The sequence below is a fragment of the Amblyraja radiata genome, chromosome 2 (genome assembly GCF_010909765.2).
Source record: "Amblyraja radiata isolate CabotCenter1 chromosome 2, sAmbRad1.1.pri, whole genome shotgun sequence".
Classification (NCBI taxonomy): domain Eukaryota; kingdom Metazoa; phylum Chordata; class Chondrichthyes; order Rajiformes; family Rajidae; genus Amblyraja; species Amblyraja radiata.
Genome location: NC_045957.1, coordinates 64801814 through 64820520, shown reverse-complemented (window position 1 = coordinate 64820520; position 18707 = coordinate 64801814). Strand labels below are relative to the sequence as shown.

Genomic DNA, 18707 nt, shown 5'->3' with positions numbered 1-18707 from the left:
GCTCTTCGTGTAGCATTGTGAACCAATGGGATCTGAGTTGGAAATCAAGAATTTCACACACAAAATAAATGTATGATTTTGTCTAAGATGCTACAGGGGTGGTTGGAGAAGAACTTCACAGCAAATTCTCTTACCACTTAATGCACAACATTGAATGTGGGGTGTGATTTGGTGATTAAAATCTAACTTTGAAAATGAGGAAATGAATGAACAAAGTAATGGTGAATTCAGGTCTAACTCCAGACAATGATTGCTGCTAAATAAAGAAATCCATGTCAGACTGAGAATCCCAGCTCAGCATGAGAAGTAGAATTGGGCTATTGTTCGTCATTGTCTCTCAATGTGGGCTCTGTCCTACAATTATGACAGGGCCCAATCCTGAATAAATAGTCAGAACTACAACAGCAACTAAAGTGTTTGAAAAATAGCTTCGCAAACTAATGATGGAAGAAATAAAGGTTATAGGAAGTTTAGAGTTTTATTTGCTGACATACGTACAATTTAAGAGCATTTGTAGATTCCAGAATGGAAGTTTTGGCAGCTTCCATCACTGGGAATTAAGTCTAATGTGTTAATAGTAGATGAACGTGCCAGGCACCAGGACACCAGCCTCATCATTAATGTGCTTGGGAACATTATTTAATAGCATGATAAAATAATGAAACTACATTAGGCACCAAGTTTGCAGTCTTCATAAATATTTCATCATAGCATTCAGTTCAAGACTGAGAAAGGAATGCTCATTAGTATAAATTATGTCCCCATAAAATGGCACCTAAGAACTGGAGAAAACAATGCATTCATTTTTATTGACAAATTGTGCATAAAATCCATTTCTGATAGAAGTTACACCTTTCTGGAATTTTTGTTCAGGTGCAGCTGACATTCATCAATCATCATTTGCACACAGGATAACATCATCAACATGCACAATGTCCATGTTGAGCTACTGATAGAAATTGGGGCACAAATTTTATTTTTATTTCCAAATTAAAAAGGCTCAAAACTCATTGCATGCCTGCAAGGACATGGGAATTAAATGCCACCCATCAAAGGCACAATGTTAATTCCCGGGATGACAGGACTGTCAAATGTTGAAAGAATGGAGTGATTGGGCTTGTAAACACTGGAATTTAGAAGAATGAGTGGGAATCTTATTGAAACATATAAGATTATTAAGGGATTGGACACGATAGAGGCAGGAAACATGTTCCGATGTTGGAGGAGCCCAGAACCAGGGGCTACAGTTTAAGAATAAGGGGTAGTCCATTTAGAATGGAGATGAGGAAAAACCTTTTCACCCAGAGAGTTGTGAATCTGTGGAATTCTCTGCCTCAGAGGGCAGTGGAGTCCAATTCTTTGGATGCTTTCAAGGGATATGGGGAGAAGGCAGAAACAGGGTACTGATTGTGAATGATCAGCCATGATCACAGTGAATGGCAGTGCTGGCTTGAAGGGCTGAATGGCCTACTCTTGCACCTTTTGTCTATTGTCGAAAGGCCACAAATTGTCTGGCTGTCAAAGTTATTAAAACTCCATATGTTTGTTTCATGACTGTTGGATCTCTGCTGGTGCTTCATGACCACTGTGCTCACAATGGAATGACTTTTTTAAGACATGGACAACCTTTCCATGATTCCCCGCAGTAAAAGGCTCAGCAGCCGCAAGTCTTGCAGGGAGTTGCTTGACAGGAATCACACTGGTCATAGAAACATAGAAATTAGGTGCAGGAGTAGGCCATTCGGCCCTTCGAGCCTGCACCGCCATTCAATATGATCATGGCTGATCATCCAACTCAGTATCCCGTACCTGCCTTCTCTCCATACCCTCTGATCCCCTTAGCCACAAGGGCCACATCTAACTCCCTCTTAAATATAGCCAATGAACTGGCCTCGACTACCCTCTGTGGCAGGGAGTTCCAGAGATTCACCACTCTCTGTGTGAAAAAAGTTCTTCTCATCTCGGTTTTAAAGGATTTCCCCCTTATCCTTAAGCTGTGACCCCTTGTCCTGGACTTCCCCAACATCGGGAGCAATCTTCCTGCATCTAGCCTGTCCAACCCCTTAAGAATTTTGTAAGTTTCTATAAGATCCCCTCTCAATCTCCTAAATTCTAGAGAGTATAAACCAAGTCTATCCAGTCTTTCTTCATAAGACAGTCCTGACATCCCAGGAATCAGTCTGGTGAACCTTCTCTGCACTCCCTCTATGGCAATAATGTCCTTCCTCAGATTTGGAGACCAAAACTGTACGCAATACTCCAGGTGTGGTCTCACCAAGACCCTGTACAACTGCAGTAGAACCTCCTTGCTCCTATACTCAAATCCTTTTGCTATGAAACCATTCGCTTTCTTCACTGCCTGCTGCACCTGCATGCCCACTTTCAATGACTGGTGTACCATGACACCCAGGTCTCGCTGCATCTCCCCTTTTCCTAGTCGGCCACGTCATAGTTTGGGTCTAAAGTTTTTAAAGCCAAATGTTCCCAAATTTGCCATTTTTGGTATCTTGACTGATTTGGGATTAATGCATAATGGAACCCATTTAGCCAAACAATTAAAGATGCACTCCAGTTTCTGTGGAGGTGTGTTTTCTTAACTTTGTTCCATTTGATCCAGGAAATAGCAATCAAATGTTATTCTACTTTTGCAGGATATGCCTATGGTTCAATACCGTTTCCATCGATGTACAGAAAGGTTAGTATTGATTAATTCATTTCCTGCACATCTTGTTAATCATTATCTTCAATTTAGTTCAATGGTGCTTTATTCCGACGTGCAAACACACAGTAAAATTATTTTCTTACAAACAGTGCAGTAGTGCATCACAATACCATCCCCGATTAGCAATTCTACAGAAATAATCTACTGAGCCCATCTGGGTGCCTTGTTTTGCTGCATTTTTCAAGTCTTCCATGCTCTAGTTGCTATGTTGTGCCTGATTCAGGAAAGCCCCAGGCTACTGCGGGCCTCCAGTGGTCGCCTTTATTTGTCGACCATCAACCAACATTCTCTCCTTGCCTGTCCAGCTTTGTTCTCCGCAGGCGCTTCGTGCAGCCAACCTTGTGGGCGTTGTAGGTTCCATCCCAGTTCCCTCTCCTCTCCCACAAGCCTCGCTCCTCTCCTGTCAAGTCCGTCATCACAGCCGGCTCCATCCTCCCGGTCCCTGGTCTTCGGGGGACGAACGTCAGCACGCTCCACTTTCCAGACCATGGTCCACCGGGTCCTCATGACTGCTCTATCTTTCCCTCTCATCCCCATTCTCCTGCCTTCTCCCCATAACCCTTGACACCCATACTAATCAAGAATCTTTCTGAGTCTACCTTAAAAATATCTATTGATGGCCTCCATAGCTTTATATGGAAAGAATTCCACAGATTCACCACCATCCGACTAAATAAATTCATCCTCTTCTCCTTCCTAAAGGAATGTCCCTTGAGGCTATGACACTGGTGCTAGACTCTCCCACTAATGGAAACATCCTCTCCACATCCACTCTATCCAAGTCTTTCACTATTTGGTAAGTCTCAATGAGGCCGACCCTCATCCTTCTAAACTCCAGCGAGTACAGGCCCAGTGTCGTCAAATGCTCATCATATGTTAACCCACTCATTCCTGGGATCATTCTTGTAAACGTCCCCTGGACCTTCTCCAGAGCCAACACATCCTTCCTCAAATATGCTACCCAAAATTGCTCACAATACTCTAAATGCAGCCTGACCATTGCTTTATAGAGTCCCGGCATTACATCCCTGTTTTTGTATTCTAGCCCTCTTGGGGGAAAAAAATGCTGGCATTGTGGTTACCTTCGACTTGCCGATTCGACTTGCAGATAAACTTTTTGGGAATCCTGCAGCAGCACTCCCAAGCTCCTTTGCACCTCCGATTTCTGGATATTCTCCCCATTTAGAAAATAATATATGCCTTTATCCCCACTACCAAAATGCATGACTCCACACTTTACTACATTATATTCCATCTGCCACTTCTCTGCCCACTCTCCCAACCTGTCCAAGGCCTTCTGCAGAATTCCCCTCCACCTATTTTGTATTATCTGCAAACTTGGCCACAAAGCCTTCGATCCCATCATCCAAATCATTAATATAAAACATGAAGAGTAACGGGCCCAGCATTGACCCCTGCGTAACTCTGCTAGTCACTGGCAGCCAATCAAAAAAATCCCCCATTATTGCCACTCTTTGCCTTCTGCCAGCCAGCCAACCTGCTATCCAGGCAAGTATCTGCCCTTTGATAGCATGGGCTCTAATCTTCCTTAGCTGCCTCACATGTGGCACTTTATCAAAGTCTTTCTGAAAATTTAGATAAACAATATCCACTGACTATCCTTTGTCTTCAAAAAATTCCAGCAGATTTGTCAGGCAACATCTCCCACTCCCAAAACCATGCTGACTTCAGCCTATTTTTATCATGAACTTCTAAGTACTCTGTAATCTCATCCTTTATAATGGACTAAAATCTTACCAACCACTGAAGTCAGACATAGTTTTCAAAAACATGTGCATCATGTATTCAGAAACATATGGGTGTCCTGAGGTTTCTCCAAATTTCATGATGTTGCATTTGGGTGAGAAAATATTTAATTCAACACATTGACAGACAACTACCTTTTCTGTTACAGAACAAAGTCACAAAAAAGGAGATTTGAGGAAGAATTGAATGAAAGAATGATCCGAGCTATTGACGGAATTAATTCACAAAAGTAAGTTTACATTAAAGAAAGTATTTCTCGTAAAATAAGTGGAAGCAGACAATATACTTTAAAATTAGGCGTTAAATATAATGCCACACAATTTATCTAATGTTTGTATTTGGGTTTATTAGTATTTCATGGTCGTGTGGTCAAATTTAAAGCGGTAACCATCTCACCATTTCTTTGGCATAATAAGTTCATTTCACTGCACTTTGTGTGCACGTGACGAATAAATCTGACTTGACTTAATGCAGATGGACAAAAACAACAAAAGTGTAACTAGCTTGCGATGAAATTCATTGATGTGTTGTTGATTCCAATATGCAATCGTATGTCCACCAGCCTTGCAGGAAAATAGATCTAGTGAGAAGTACAGGTGCCATCGTTATTAACATTTGCTGTGCTGCAAGTATTAGGCAATTACTGGCTCAGATCATTCTTTTTTCCCCAAATGGTTCGGGATTTAGATAATTATCATAAGGCAGAGTAAATATTTTTTATTTTTCCAATAAAACCACTTTAAAAAAATAAAAAAACACACTCCTCCCTCGATTCAATGATTCTGCCCAGTTTTTTTTATTTCTCTGTGCTTCAACAAATATTTTGTCTTCAATCGGTTCCTTTCTTGCACCATTGTTTTTCCACTCGCAGAAAATCTGAAATCAGGTGGTCCAGCTGAAACCAATCTTGGCCCAACCCCAATACACATCCCATGAATCCTGCAGTTCACACAAGTTTGTATGATTTCATCTATCTTAGGTTTGTGATTGACTGTCAAAAGTTGACAAAAGTTCTAATCAACAGCCTTGCAACATGTGAGACACCATGGGGTTAGATGAGATGATCCATGATTCATGATTCATCACATCCTGTCCAGTTTTACTGAGGTTAATTAGAAAATTATAGGGTTGTTTTATGCAACGTTTCTAGCCTTCACGGTCAAGGAATGAAAGTAGCTGGCAATGTGCCCACTATTTTTTTGATAATCCAATCCCTGTGGACAAGGACTCCATGAGCTTTCTACATCCATGATTCCAGTGATCCAGCAGGACCCAAAATCGAATGACAGTTAACTTTACATTACCTCACAATTGAAATTTGTTACTTAGACAGAATTGTCACAGAGTCTGAATCCCTAAGTTTAACCCAGCCAGATCAATGGAAATGGACTGAGCAAAGGGTCAAAGAGACAGTTGGGTACATGCTACCATCTTGTCTATCAGCATGGGAGTGGTATAGAAACAGCCTACAATGGACATGTGTGGATCCAATTAAAATTCGAAGTCACCGGACAAGGATGCCATTGACACTGAACAGCTATTTTAATAACTGTGTGATAGCAAGTGTAATTTTGTTTCAGACAACCATAAATCTACAGTTCTTTCCCTGTCCCTTTCCAACTACTGGCAGCTTCTTGCGGACTCTTGCCCCATCACTAACCTTGCGTCATGGTGCTGGCTTGCTGCGATTTCCTGCTCCCACACATCAAATATTAACATTTTTCTAGTTTCAGGAATGGGTGGAGGAACAAAATGGAGCCACATTTAAATGTGTGTGGCTTAGGAAACAAATAGTTTAATTTGCTTCAAATCGAAGACCTGCATTCCACTTATATGATGGAGATTAAAATCACAGCTATAGCTTGTCCACAATAAATTTGCTCATGCCTCAAGAGTTGTTCTTAAATTACTACAGAATTTCAACTGCTTACCACAGCAGAAAATTTGCATTACTCAAAAGAACATTCAAATGGCAACTACATGGGGAAAGAGGTGGAGGGAAAGGCCTAGACTGTGGGGTAAAATGGAGAGTTTTAAACACCATTGAATAATTGAACCTCGAAGCACATTCTCTTCTAGTTTGTATTAAATCTCTTCAATCTAACGCACCTCCTCAACATCCAAACTGTTCCCTCATCCCCAACATCTGAAGTTCTGAAGTCCACATGTATAGTATCAACAACTGTTTGTACGGTACCCAGACGGGGCGTCGAAGGACGAGAAGCCGAAGCCAAGAATTGGAAGACAAGATGCCGAACGGATATGACACCGAAAAGCCAAGATGCCGAACGGATATGACACCGAAAAGCCAAATAACCCAATGGATGCTGAAATGCCAAATATTTTATTTAACTCTGAAATTGAAGATAGACACAAAAAACTGGAGTAACTCAGCAGGACAGGCAGCATCTCCGGATAGAAGGAATGGGTGACGTTTCGGGTAGAAACCCTTCTTCAAACAATCACAAGTACTCTCTACCCGAAATGTCACCCATTCCAATTTCAGAGTTAAATAAAAAACACAGAGTGCTGGAGGAACTCAGCGGGTAGGCGGCATCTGTGGAGGGAATGGATTAGGAGTTGTTTCGGGCCAGGGTTCTTCTTCAATAGGAAGGAACTGCAGATGCAGTTGTCTTTGCAAAACGGCAAATGATTCCGGAAATGCCAAGGGCGGCCAGAGGGTGCTGCTAGGGGTCGGTCGGGCTGTCGGTAGGCCGGTGTTGCAGCTAGCGAGTGGGCGGTCTGACGGAGCCGGTGCTATGGTGGTGCTGAAGGCAGCCCGGGCGGCGTGCAGGGCACTGCTGCTCCCCACCATCATCACTATGATGATCGAGAAGGGTATGCTGGCCGAGGTGGACGTGCTGCGGGGCCACACGTACAGAGCCCGCAGCCGGTCCCAAAGCGCCTCCAGCTCCAGCCGTGGGCAGCTCTGGAAGGGGGACGAGTTAAGGTTAGGCATTTTCCTGTCAGTGGAAGATGCCTTAGCCTTCCCCCAGCTTGGCACTGCCCCAGTCCCACTATGGCCGTGACCCCCACTCTGCCCACTGGCAGTAAGTGGGGTTCAGTAAACGGGGGAACCCACAGGAACTGCCCTCACTCATTAATTAGGCTGGTTCAGGAGCCGGACCTCTGCGGCAGTCTCATTCAAAATACGCACTCGCAATTATTTTCATTATATTACTTTTATAATATAATTATACATAATGATATATGATTACAGTCATTCACAAGTTATATATATATATACTAGACTAAGTGGAACCCGTTGTGTCCCAGCATCACACGGGAGGGCTGGTCACCCAACGCAATATTCCACCTCTCCACCAATTCCAATATTGCTGGCCAGTGGGTGGTTGGCTTTCTGTTGCGCTAGTATGGGTGTTGTGGGCCGAAGGGACTGGTTTCCAGGGGGCTAGTATGGACATTGTGGGCCGAATGGATTATTGGGCTGGCAGCTCAGTCACTGAGGCCTGGCAGTACAGTCACTCAGACCTGGCAGGCTGGCAGCTGAGAAACTGCCAGAAATTCTGCCCAAAACAGGTGACAGACTCTGTGAGAAGAAGGGGGAGAGGGTGGCCTGAATGGATTATTGGGCTGGTAGTTCAGTCACTTACGGCTGGTGGGCTGGTAGTTGACTTACTCACGGCTGGTGGGCTGGCAGTGCAGTCACTCACGGCTGGTGGGCTGGCAGTGCAGTCACTCGCGGCTGGATGGCTGGCAGTGCAGTCACGGCTGGTGGGCTGGCAGTGCAGTCACTCACGGCTGGTGGGCTGGCAGTTCAGTCACTTACAGCTGATGGGCTGGCAGTTCACTTATGGCTCGTGGGCTGGCAGTGCAGTCACTCATGGCTGGTGGGCTGGTAGTGCAGTCAATCATGCCTGGTACGCTGGCAGTTCATTCAGTCACCCCTACTCCCTTCACCCTCCTACTCTGCTCCTTGCCATTCCCCTCCCCACCCCACGCATTCAGTCCATCTCCCCACAACCTCCCTCCATGTACTCTTAGTGGCTCTCCGACAGAGCATCCATTCCTTCCCATTAGGTTCCCATTGTGATGAAGAACACGCAGGCATGAAAAGTGGAAAAATGATTTATTAAAGTTTAAAATGTGAATGACTCTTAAAATATAAGAACAATTTAAATGTTAAAGATGTTAAAGTTCTTTCTTGTTGTGTCTCTTGTTGCTGCTCACTGTGTCGTTATGTCTCTTTGCTGTTGATAAAAAAAAGAGACAATTTAAATATAGAGAGATTCAGCGGTCAAATTTTAACAAAGAAAATCTGAGAATTTATCTCAGAAGTCATCGTTCAACGAAGCACGCTTTTAATGACAACATTCTTGGTCGATGTTCCATCCTTCAGGAAAACTTTGACATTTCCCTTCATCATTCCTCAGCTAAGAGCCACATATAGTTTTCCATGCTGAAATAGTTTGTCCAGGTAGATCAACACCTTCTGCATTGATTGTTCTTGTGCTTTATGGATCGTCATAGCAAAACTTGATTGAATGGGGAATTGGGTCTGCTGAAGGGGAATGTCTTCACCTTCTGTTAAATTGAGTGCATACACTGCTCTCTGCTCAGCATTCAGCAGAGGCTCATTCTCCTCAACAAATTGCTGTTGTTCAGTTCTATCGTATTGCAATTCCTGCAGCAATTCTGGATTGTCACCATCAAGGTGCATCCTTCCATTTCTTGGTTGCGGCAAATTAAAGAATTCCATTGTTTTGTCATTCTAAATCCTCTGGACTCAATGAAGAACTCAGAGTGGGGTAGGGGGTGGCAAACGTCCTGCAACCGAGGGAGGGGGACGGCTTCAGGCGGGGGCTCTCGTGGGTTGATGAGGGAGGGGGGTGTCCTGTAGCAGGGGATGGGGCGGCTTCTGGACAGGGAGCATCCTATAGCCAGGCGGAGGGCAGCGTCTTGAGGTGGGGGATGTCAGTTGGGGGGGGGGGGGGGGGGTGAGCGACCTACTCATGGCCTCTGGACTCACTCACTGCCTTGGGACTAACTCATGGTCTCTGGACTGACAGACTGAATCACGGCTTGTGGACTGACTGACTTATGCCCAACGTCTGGAGTCATGTCCGACTTTTGTAAGCTGAAAACTGTAACATCCACATTGAGGAACAGCTTCAAGCTATTAAACAACAAATAAGCTCTGAACTACAAAAGACTATATTATTTGTTGAACACACACACACACACACACACACACACACACACACACACACACACACACCACCCACCCCCTCCTTCAGAACGTGGTAAACCAAATGATTCAAACGTTTAAAGCCTCCGGTAGAGGCTGCTGCTGCTGAAGCAAAAACGTGCTTTAAATAACGTCCAACAAACACACTTACCATAAACAGAGCAGTCAGCTCTCTTGAATTATTCAACGGCATCTTCACTCTGTGCCTTCTGCAGTCAGCGCCATCTTGCCACGAACCGGAAATTACGCACTCAGCGCCATCTTGCCACTAACCGGAAATGACGTAATCGGCGCCATCTTGCCACTAAGCAGAAGTCACGGAATGAGCGCCAATTTTGCGATTAAACAGTCCTGATCTAATAAAATGTTTATTCACGCTTTATCCATCCGAAAACTTGCAACGATTTTAAAAGCCAAGCCAATTTGGCAAACATTTTGCAAACAGCCAACACCTTTTCTGAAGAGTCTTTAAAAGCCAAGCCAATTTGGCAAACACTTTGCAAACAGCCAACACATTTTCTGAAGAGTCTTTAAAAGTTAAGCCAATTTGGCAAACACTTTGCAAACAGCCAACATATTTTCTGAAGAGTCTTTAAAAGCCAAGCCAATTTGGCAAACACTTTGCAAACATTTCTGAAGAGTCTATAAAAGCCAAGCCAATTTGGCAAACACTTTGCAAGCAACAAACACATTTTCTGAAAAGTCTTTAAAAGCCAGGCCAATTTGGCAAACACATTGCAAGCAACAAACACATTTTCTGAAAAGTCTTTAAAAGCCAAGCCAGTTTGGCAAACACTTTGCAAGCAACAAACACATTTTCTGAAAAGTCTTTAAAAGCCAAGCCAATTTACTTTGCAACCACATCGAGTGGACCGTTGAGTATACGTGCGTTCAGTGTTATTCGCAGCTCAGAGAGCCCTGACCCTCTCGCTTCCTCCATCTTGCAGAGACTGAGTGAGGCACGATACTTCCGGGTTTTATAGTCCCTCCCCCCTGCCGCCAACGGGGGCAGCAGAGAGAATGGTGACATTTTTTAAAACATTAGTAACTCTCTGATTTTTCATCGATGGGAAATATCCCCCTGTCCAGTCTAGCGGAGGGGGACTCTGAGCGAGTTGGCCAAAAATGATGGCCATAAGTGGCGGCATTCTTTCGGAAATCATGAAACAGAAAGTCAGAAAGTGGTCAAGATCTTAGCTTTAGTAATATAGATATATAACTATCTCATTTTCTAATTAGTTTAATTAATTAATGTGCAACTTTTGGCACTGACGAGTTATGACTTCCTTCTCAATTATATTTTATCTAAATATGTGCAAAATTTCATGTAGTTCCGCGACATGGGTCCCGAGAGTTGATTTCTAGACACATTTTTGATGCTCGGCCCACAGCCTAATAGAAATAAAACACAATCCAGATGCCTTGTCCCCAAAGAATGCCATCCTGCCCCCTCCATCCTGTACATGTAACTGGACCAGTAAATAATTGGGCTCCGTGCTTAAGATCAAAGCAGCTGAACGGGAACATCAAAGCAAACTGTGGTACCCGGATAACATTGGAATGACTATGCATCCAGCCTCAGAATTAAAATTGAATCACTTGGGACAGAATTTAGAGATTAAGGTATAATTGAATGAAAAACTGTTCAAAATTGACAGCCTTTTGGGTCAACAGCTTTTTATGTCTGTCATATCTAAATACCGATTGGATGGTCTGTCTGATAAATCTGTCTTTGAGCCAGCTGCAATCACAGTTAAATCTAACATTCAATTCCCTACACACTTGCACTTATTATCTCTTCACATTTTTTCTCTCACATTTTAAATTTGTTTGTGTCCACTTTTTTCCTTTCCAATACCATATAATAACCATATAACCATATAACAATTACAGCACGGAAACAGGCCATCTCGACCCTTCAAGTCCGTGCCGAACACATAATCTCCCCTAGTCCCATATACCTGCGCTCAGACCATAACCCTCCATTCCTTTCCCATCCATATAACTATCCAATTTATTTTTAAATGATAAAAATGAACCTGCCTCCACCACCTTCACTGGAAGCTCATTCCACACAGCTACCTTGCACATCTCTTAATTTCTGTGTTTTTAAAAAAATCTCAGTATTTTGCAAATCTGTGGGTTATGTCCCATTTCAATTTTAGTGCTTTTGTCTCCTTTCCAAATATCTCTCTCAAAAGGATATTTTGGTTGGGTATTTTTAATTGACTGCGGGCTTCATCTACCCTGAGTCACAAAGCAATTCTAATGATTCCAGAAGTGCATAGGTGGAAAATTACACGTTATCCTTGAAGTAAACAGAGTAGAATCCCATGACACCACTGTATCCTTCCTACCTGGCAGACAGAAAGACAGGAATCTAAACATTTATGCCGTTTTCCTGTTTTTCATATATTCGTTTAGGCACCATAAGGTTCAGAGGATGTTACCAAGTAATTGGATCAATTTGTGCACTTTTTAAGTATAAAGATCACATAAAAGCCAGTCAGTTGATGATTAATAAGAGTGTCGATTTACATTAGAAATGTAGGAAAGTTTCACAGTGGGCACATTCCATGCATTATTTGTCTCTGCAGGAAAAAATATTACATGGCATCTGTCACACAATTGTTGGCATCATCAATGTTCACAATATCGATGTCTTGCCATAATGGCAGCCAATAGGCCATTTGGGCACATCTTACTAATGTACTCACAGTTCTACCCGGAGCACATTGTGGCATGTGCCAGCAATGTTTACAATTTAAAAAGACATTGCTCACATCAGTTTTTTTTTCCTGCTTGAGTACATTGGTGCTCATGGAAAGCATTGGCCACAGCAGCTGGGACTAATGCACTTCATAGGTATTTGACAGATTGGCATTCAATATGCACAGAGATCCTCTAAACCGTTAATATTTCAAACTAATCATTATTAACCAATAAGAAATCCCCCATGAGCTGTCAGTTGAGGATCATTGCACAAATATTGAGGGAAGCTCATTCGTAATAATTTGAGGTTGAAGCACATTGCTGCACACAGCTGTCTGCAAATGTATCTGATCAATGTGCTGTGCTGCTTTCCTACACAATTCACCACATAACACTGGAGCTCTTTCACACAAGCCTTACTGTTAAATCCCCTGCGTAACCCAAGCCTTCAACAGCAGGGGCCTCTTGCGGATAATTTTCCATCTCAGCAAGCAGAATCCCTCACGTTTGCTACCTCCGCCATGAGTTCCTAATGCATGTGCAGGAGAAGCAGGGAGATAAATCACAATGATAGACACCACGTCACACTGGGGCTCAGACACAATCATTGCCAGAACAATATTTTCAATCATCCTATGCAATAATGAATGCAATAATAACCATATGAATTTCCTTTAAATGGTTCTCACACATTCACAGAGCTTTACAATAATAATAAAAATGAAATCAAATTCAAATATAAAGGAGCAACATTTCTTGAAACTAAGCACCTTAGTGCCTCTTGCATTTGACTATTGCATTCCATGATTACACATCTTGAACAACGGATACAGTAGGTGAGGTTGGAGGAGGTGCAAAGGACTTTCAGGTTAGGCAGAGGTTCACTTGCACCTCCTCCAACCTCATCTACTGTATCTGTCGTTCAAGATGTGGACCCATATACATTGGCGAGACCAAACGCAGACTGCGATCGTTTCGCTGAACACCTTCGCTCAGACCCCCTGAACCAACCTGATCTCCCGGTTGCTGAACACTTTAATTCATCTTCCTATTCCCACATTGACCTTTCTGTCCTTGGCCTCCTCCATTGTCAGAGTGAGGCTAAACGCAAATTGGAGGAACAACATCTCATATTTCGCTTGGGCAGTCAGTGGTATGAATATTGATTTCTCTAACTTCAAGTAACCCTGGCATCCCCTCTCTCTCTCTATCCCTCCCCCACCCAAGTTGCTCCAGCTTCTCATTTTCACCCAACAAAGAGCAAACAATAGCCTGTTTTATTGTAACTTTTTTGCATATCTTTCAATAGACAATAGTCTGAAGAAGGGTTTCGGCCTGAAACGTTGCCTATTTCCTTCGCTCCATAGATGCTGCCGCACCCGCTCAGTTTCTCCAGCATTTTTGTCTACCAATAGACAATAGGTGCAGGAGTAGGCCATTTGGCACTTCGCGCCCGCACCACCATTCAATGTGATCATGGCTGATCATCATCAATCAGTACCCCGTTCCTGCCCTCTCTCCATATCCCTTAACTCCGCTATCTATGTATCTATGTTTCTATCCCTAAGAGCTCTATCTAACTCTCTCTTGAAAGCATCCAAACCAGCCTCCACAACCCTCTGAGGCAGAGAAGTCCACATCTTTCATTCATTGTTATTTAGCTCTCTACATTATCTTCTATAGTTCTAATTTCCCTTTCTTGTGACTGTCAGTCTGAAGAAAGGGATTGACCCGAAACGTCACCCATTCCTTCTCTGCAGAAATACTGTCTGTCCTGCTGATTTACTCCATCTTTTTGTGTCTATCAAGAATAATGTGTGCAGCATTGGTAAAATGTAAGCTAGAATATAAATGCATCAGAAGCAGTTCATAGAATGAATACAAAACTAATATCTGTAATGAGCAGCTCATGTTGAAAACAGGTTGGCATCTTAGTTATATCCACTGGAAATGAGAAAACCAGGGGAGCCATATTGAAATATACGAGATATTGAGTTGCTTCCTCTTGCAGTAGAAGCTGGAATTAGGGGTCCCTTTCCAATAAAATGGGTTGCTCAATTAAAATAGATTATATATAAAGCTAACATTCGGTCTCAAAAGGTTGTGAATTTGGAACTCTTCTTCCAAGGATGGTGAAGGCAAAATCTTTAAATAACTTTACATCAAATGTAGATAGATAGTTGGTAAGCTCAACGAGGAAAGGTTACCAGGTATGGGGGGAAATGCAGAGTTGAAGTTAAAATGCAATTAGCTATGGTCGCATTAAATGTTGGAAAGGCTCAAGGAACTGCTCTTGCCATTAATTCATTTTATTTATGTTTACAAATCCAGAAATACAACACAAAGTTGCCTGTGTGCCTGACATCTGGAAAGGTGCAACTAATGGGCCTGTCCCACGTAGGCGCTTTTTTCAGGCGACTGCCGGCAACTGCCAAGTTACCGGCAGTCGCCTGAAAAAACGGCAGCTGGAACAGCGACTGTCAGACTGGAACACACACATCGCTCCCTTCACCAGCAGGCAGGGGACAGGGCAAGCGGGGGGGAGCGCTGTCTGAGTGAAATTCACACGGTGCAAAGCCAATGTGATACAGACACACACCGCGATGAACTGGAAGGTTGGTGTTGTAATTAAGCAGCTAAAAAGAACAGTGTACGGTAAGTCCTTTAAAAGTGTGCGTTGGGGGAGGGGGGGGAGGAGGGGAGAAGTGGGAGAGAGGGGGGAGAAAGGGGGAGAAGGAGTGGAGACAACTTTTAATAAGCCTGAGATACACGGCTGTGAAGCCCAGCGGACATTAACATTACCGGTTGGTTATCCTTGTTTCTGAAAATTACTATTTACGGGGTTTTTTTCCCAATGAGCCAATGAAATTCACCGGTCAGCACTGGCTACAACCTAAGAAAACCTTTGATCTCCTGGCAACACACTAGGACCTCCAGGCACGAGAATTCTCGCTAGTCTCCATGGCGGCTTCATTCTAGTCGCCGCTAATTTTTCAACATGATGAAAAATTCATGGCGACCATAATGAGGCCGCGACTAGTTCTTAGAATGCGGGAACTCCTCACGACCATGAAGGCAACTCCCCGGCAACCACCCGCGAACATGTGGTGACTGCATAGTCTCCTGCAGTCGCCTAAAAAGTTGCCTAAGTGGTACAAGCCCATGTCAGCATTTCTGTTTTTAATATCTAGAATAGTACAGCACAGAAACAGCCCCTCCACCCACAATGTCAGTGCCAAACATGTCAAATTAAACTACTCCCTTCTGCCTATACGTCATCCATATCCCACCATTCCTTGTATAGTCTTGTGCTGATCTGAAAGCCTCTTAAACACCATCATTGTTTCGTTTCAAATTCCAGCATTGGCAATAATGTTTGTCTTCTATTATAGAAAGTATGTTTGCTTTTGCAGACAATGGCTTAAATCTGATGACATTCAAAGAATTTCACTTTTCTTCCACGATCAAGAATTGGAAAAAGAGGTAAGTGCCACATTATTTCAAATATGCTGTTTTAATCAAAGGTATTGATAATTAATCAAACTTCTGTACCTCTAGTCTAATGGGAGTGAGGAGAAGAGGGAGTGACCAGAGTGTGACAGGTCGTTGCTTGCTGGCAGCCTTGCTGAGGCAGCATGAAGTGTGGATGGAATAGTTTGTGCCTGTTTAGTTTATTACAGACAGAACATTACATTTCTGTGGCCTGCTGTTTGAAATGATTGCTATGTGCAGGCACTAATGACCCCATACTGTCCATGGCTGCACACATCATCAAGAGACTTGGCCAGACTAGGTGGCAAGTCATCAAAAAGTCATCCTGCTCCTTTTAAAGAAAATGTAGAAGCAGTAATATGATAGGAACCTGTGGGGAGCCAAATCTGGACTGTAATAAAGAGAAAGAAAGTAGATGTGAGAGTGAGCATGCACAAACATTTTCTGAAAGTACATCCCTTGGTGCAAGATACTAAGAGAAGGAATTACATTCTCAGCTAGAAACTCTATTGCATAAATTTTGTTTGCTATCCAATAGAACGTCAAATGTTTAATGACTAAAAGCAAGTGGGTATTTATTATGTGGAGTACAAAAGTCATTGCATTGCTTCCAGTTCTTTAGTGCACATGATGTGGTAATGCATGGATCAACATGGTAATGTCAGATGATATTAAAATCTTGCTTAGCTGTCACTCAGTTAATTTATTTTTTGGAGTGTCATATTGGACCTGCTTCAGAAAACAGTAGGGGAACCAGTCTGAGTAGATCTGATGGGTAACATCTACCTCTTAGTTCCACCTACAGCAAGGTCCTCATTGTTATTTACTTCCTTTGCTCTCACGACATTCCCAATTCACTTCAATCTTTTTCGCAACCCCACTGCCTCACCCCAGCCTGCTGAATCCACCAGCAGCTAATCTCAATCTTAACCCCCTCATGCACACCAATCTTATGATGACAATAACTCCCCCAGAACTTCAACCCCTTGTGCACACCCTGGCTCCACCCCACCCTCAACCATCCCAGATTCTACAGCCCCCACTGAGTTCCTCCAAGTTCTTCTGTTCTAGTCCCACATCTGCACTTTTTTTCCTTCCACCTTCTTAATTTCTCCATTAGTCACACAATGGTGGTGCTAGCAGAACAACAGCCTTTGTGAAGACTCAGCATGAAAGACTATGACTATGGAGGCGCAGGGGGTGTGGGACTGTTGACCAGGGAACTCAAGTGCAGTGGAACTTTGCTGCCAGGAGTCATCGAGTCATAGTCATAGAGTGATACAGTGTGGAAGCAGGCCCTTCGGCCCAAATCACCCACACTGGCCGACAATGCCCCAGCTACCATAGTCCCACTTACCTGCACTGGTCCATAACCCTCCAAACCTGTTCTATCCATGTACTTGTCCAACTGTTTCTTAAATGATGGGACAGTCCCAGCCTCAGCTACCTCCTTTGGCAGCTTGTTCCATACACCTACCTGTGTGAAAAAGTTACCCCTCGGAAAGTTCCTATTAACTCTTTTCCCCTTCACCTTGAACCTATGTCCTCTGGTCCTCTATTCCCCTACTCTGGATAAAAGGCTGTGCATCTACCTGATCTATTCCTCTCATGATTTTGTACACCTCTATAAGATCTCCCCTCATCCTCCTATACTCCATGGAATAGAGACCCAGACTACTTAACCTCTCCATATAGCTCACACCCTCTAGTCCTGGCAACATCCTCGTAAATCTTTTCTGAACCCTTTCAAGCTTGATAATATCTTTCCTATAACATGCTGCCCAGAATTGAACACAATATTCTAAATGCAGTCTCACCAATGTATGACACATCTGCAACATGACCTCCCAACTTTTACATTCAATACTCTGGCTGATGGTCAAAGTGCCAAAAGCCTTTTTGACCACCTTACCTATCTGCGACTCGACCTTCAAGAAACCATGCACTTGTACTCCTAGATCCCTCTGCCCTACAACACAATCCAGAGGCCTACCATATACTGTGTTTGTCCTGCCCTTGTTCGACATTCCAAAATGCAACACCTTACACTTTGTATTAAATTCCATCAACCATTCCTACGGCCATCTGGCCAATCGATCCAGATCCTGCTGCAATCTTTCACAACCTTTTTCACTATCTGCAAAACCACTAACTTTTGTATCATCAGCAAACTTGCTAATCTTGCCCTGTAAGTTCTCATCCAAATCATTGATGTAGATGACAAATAGTAACGGGCCTAATACCGAACCCTGTGGCTCATCACTAGTCACAGGCCTCCATTCTGAGAAGCAACCTTCCATCATCACCCTCTGCTTCCTTCCATGGAGCCAATTTGCTAACCATTCAGCTATCTCTCCTTGGATCCCATGAGATCTAACCTTCCAGAGCAGCCTACCATGCGGCACCTTGTCGAACGCCTTACTAAAGTCAATGTACACAACATCTACAGCTATGCCCACATCAACTTTTTTGCACACGTCTTCAAAACAATCAGATTTGTGAGACATGACCTCCCACACACAAAACCATGCTGACTGTCCCTAATCAGCCCTTGCCCATCCAAATGCATGCATATCCTATCCCTCAGAATACTCTCCAGTAACTTACCAATGACAGATGTTAAGCTCACACGCCTATAGGTCCTAGCATTTTCCCTGAGAAAGAGGCACAACATTTGCCACCCTCCAATCCTCTGGCACCTCTCCTGTATTTAAGGACGACTCATAAATTTCAACCAGTGCTCCTGCAATTTCCTCTCTAATTTCCTGCAATGTCCTCGGATATATCTGATCAGGCCCAGGAGAT

General features: G+C 43.4%; 1 protein-coding gene across 1 annotated transcript in view; it reads left to right on the top strand.

Annotated features, from left to right (window-relative positions):
- Window positions 1-18707, top strand: part of adcy2 (adenylate cyclase 2) — a 463739-nt gene that overhangs the window by 353253 nt on the left and 91779 nt on the right. Inside the window, exons 12-14 of the mRNA XM_033048027.1 lie at window positions 2652-2695; window positions 4638-4718; window positions 15824-15893. Of these exons, the coding sequence (XP_032903918.1) occupies window positions 2652-2695; window positions 4638-4718; window positions 15824-15893 (195 nt within the window). The remainder of the gene's footprint in view (window positions 1-2651; window positions 2696-4637; window positions 4719-15823; window positions 15894-18707) is intronic.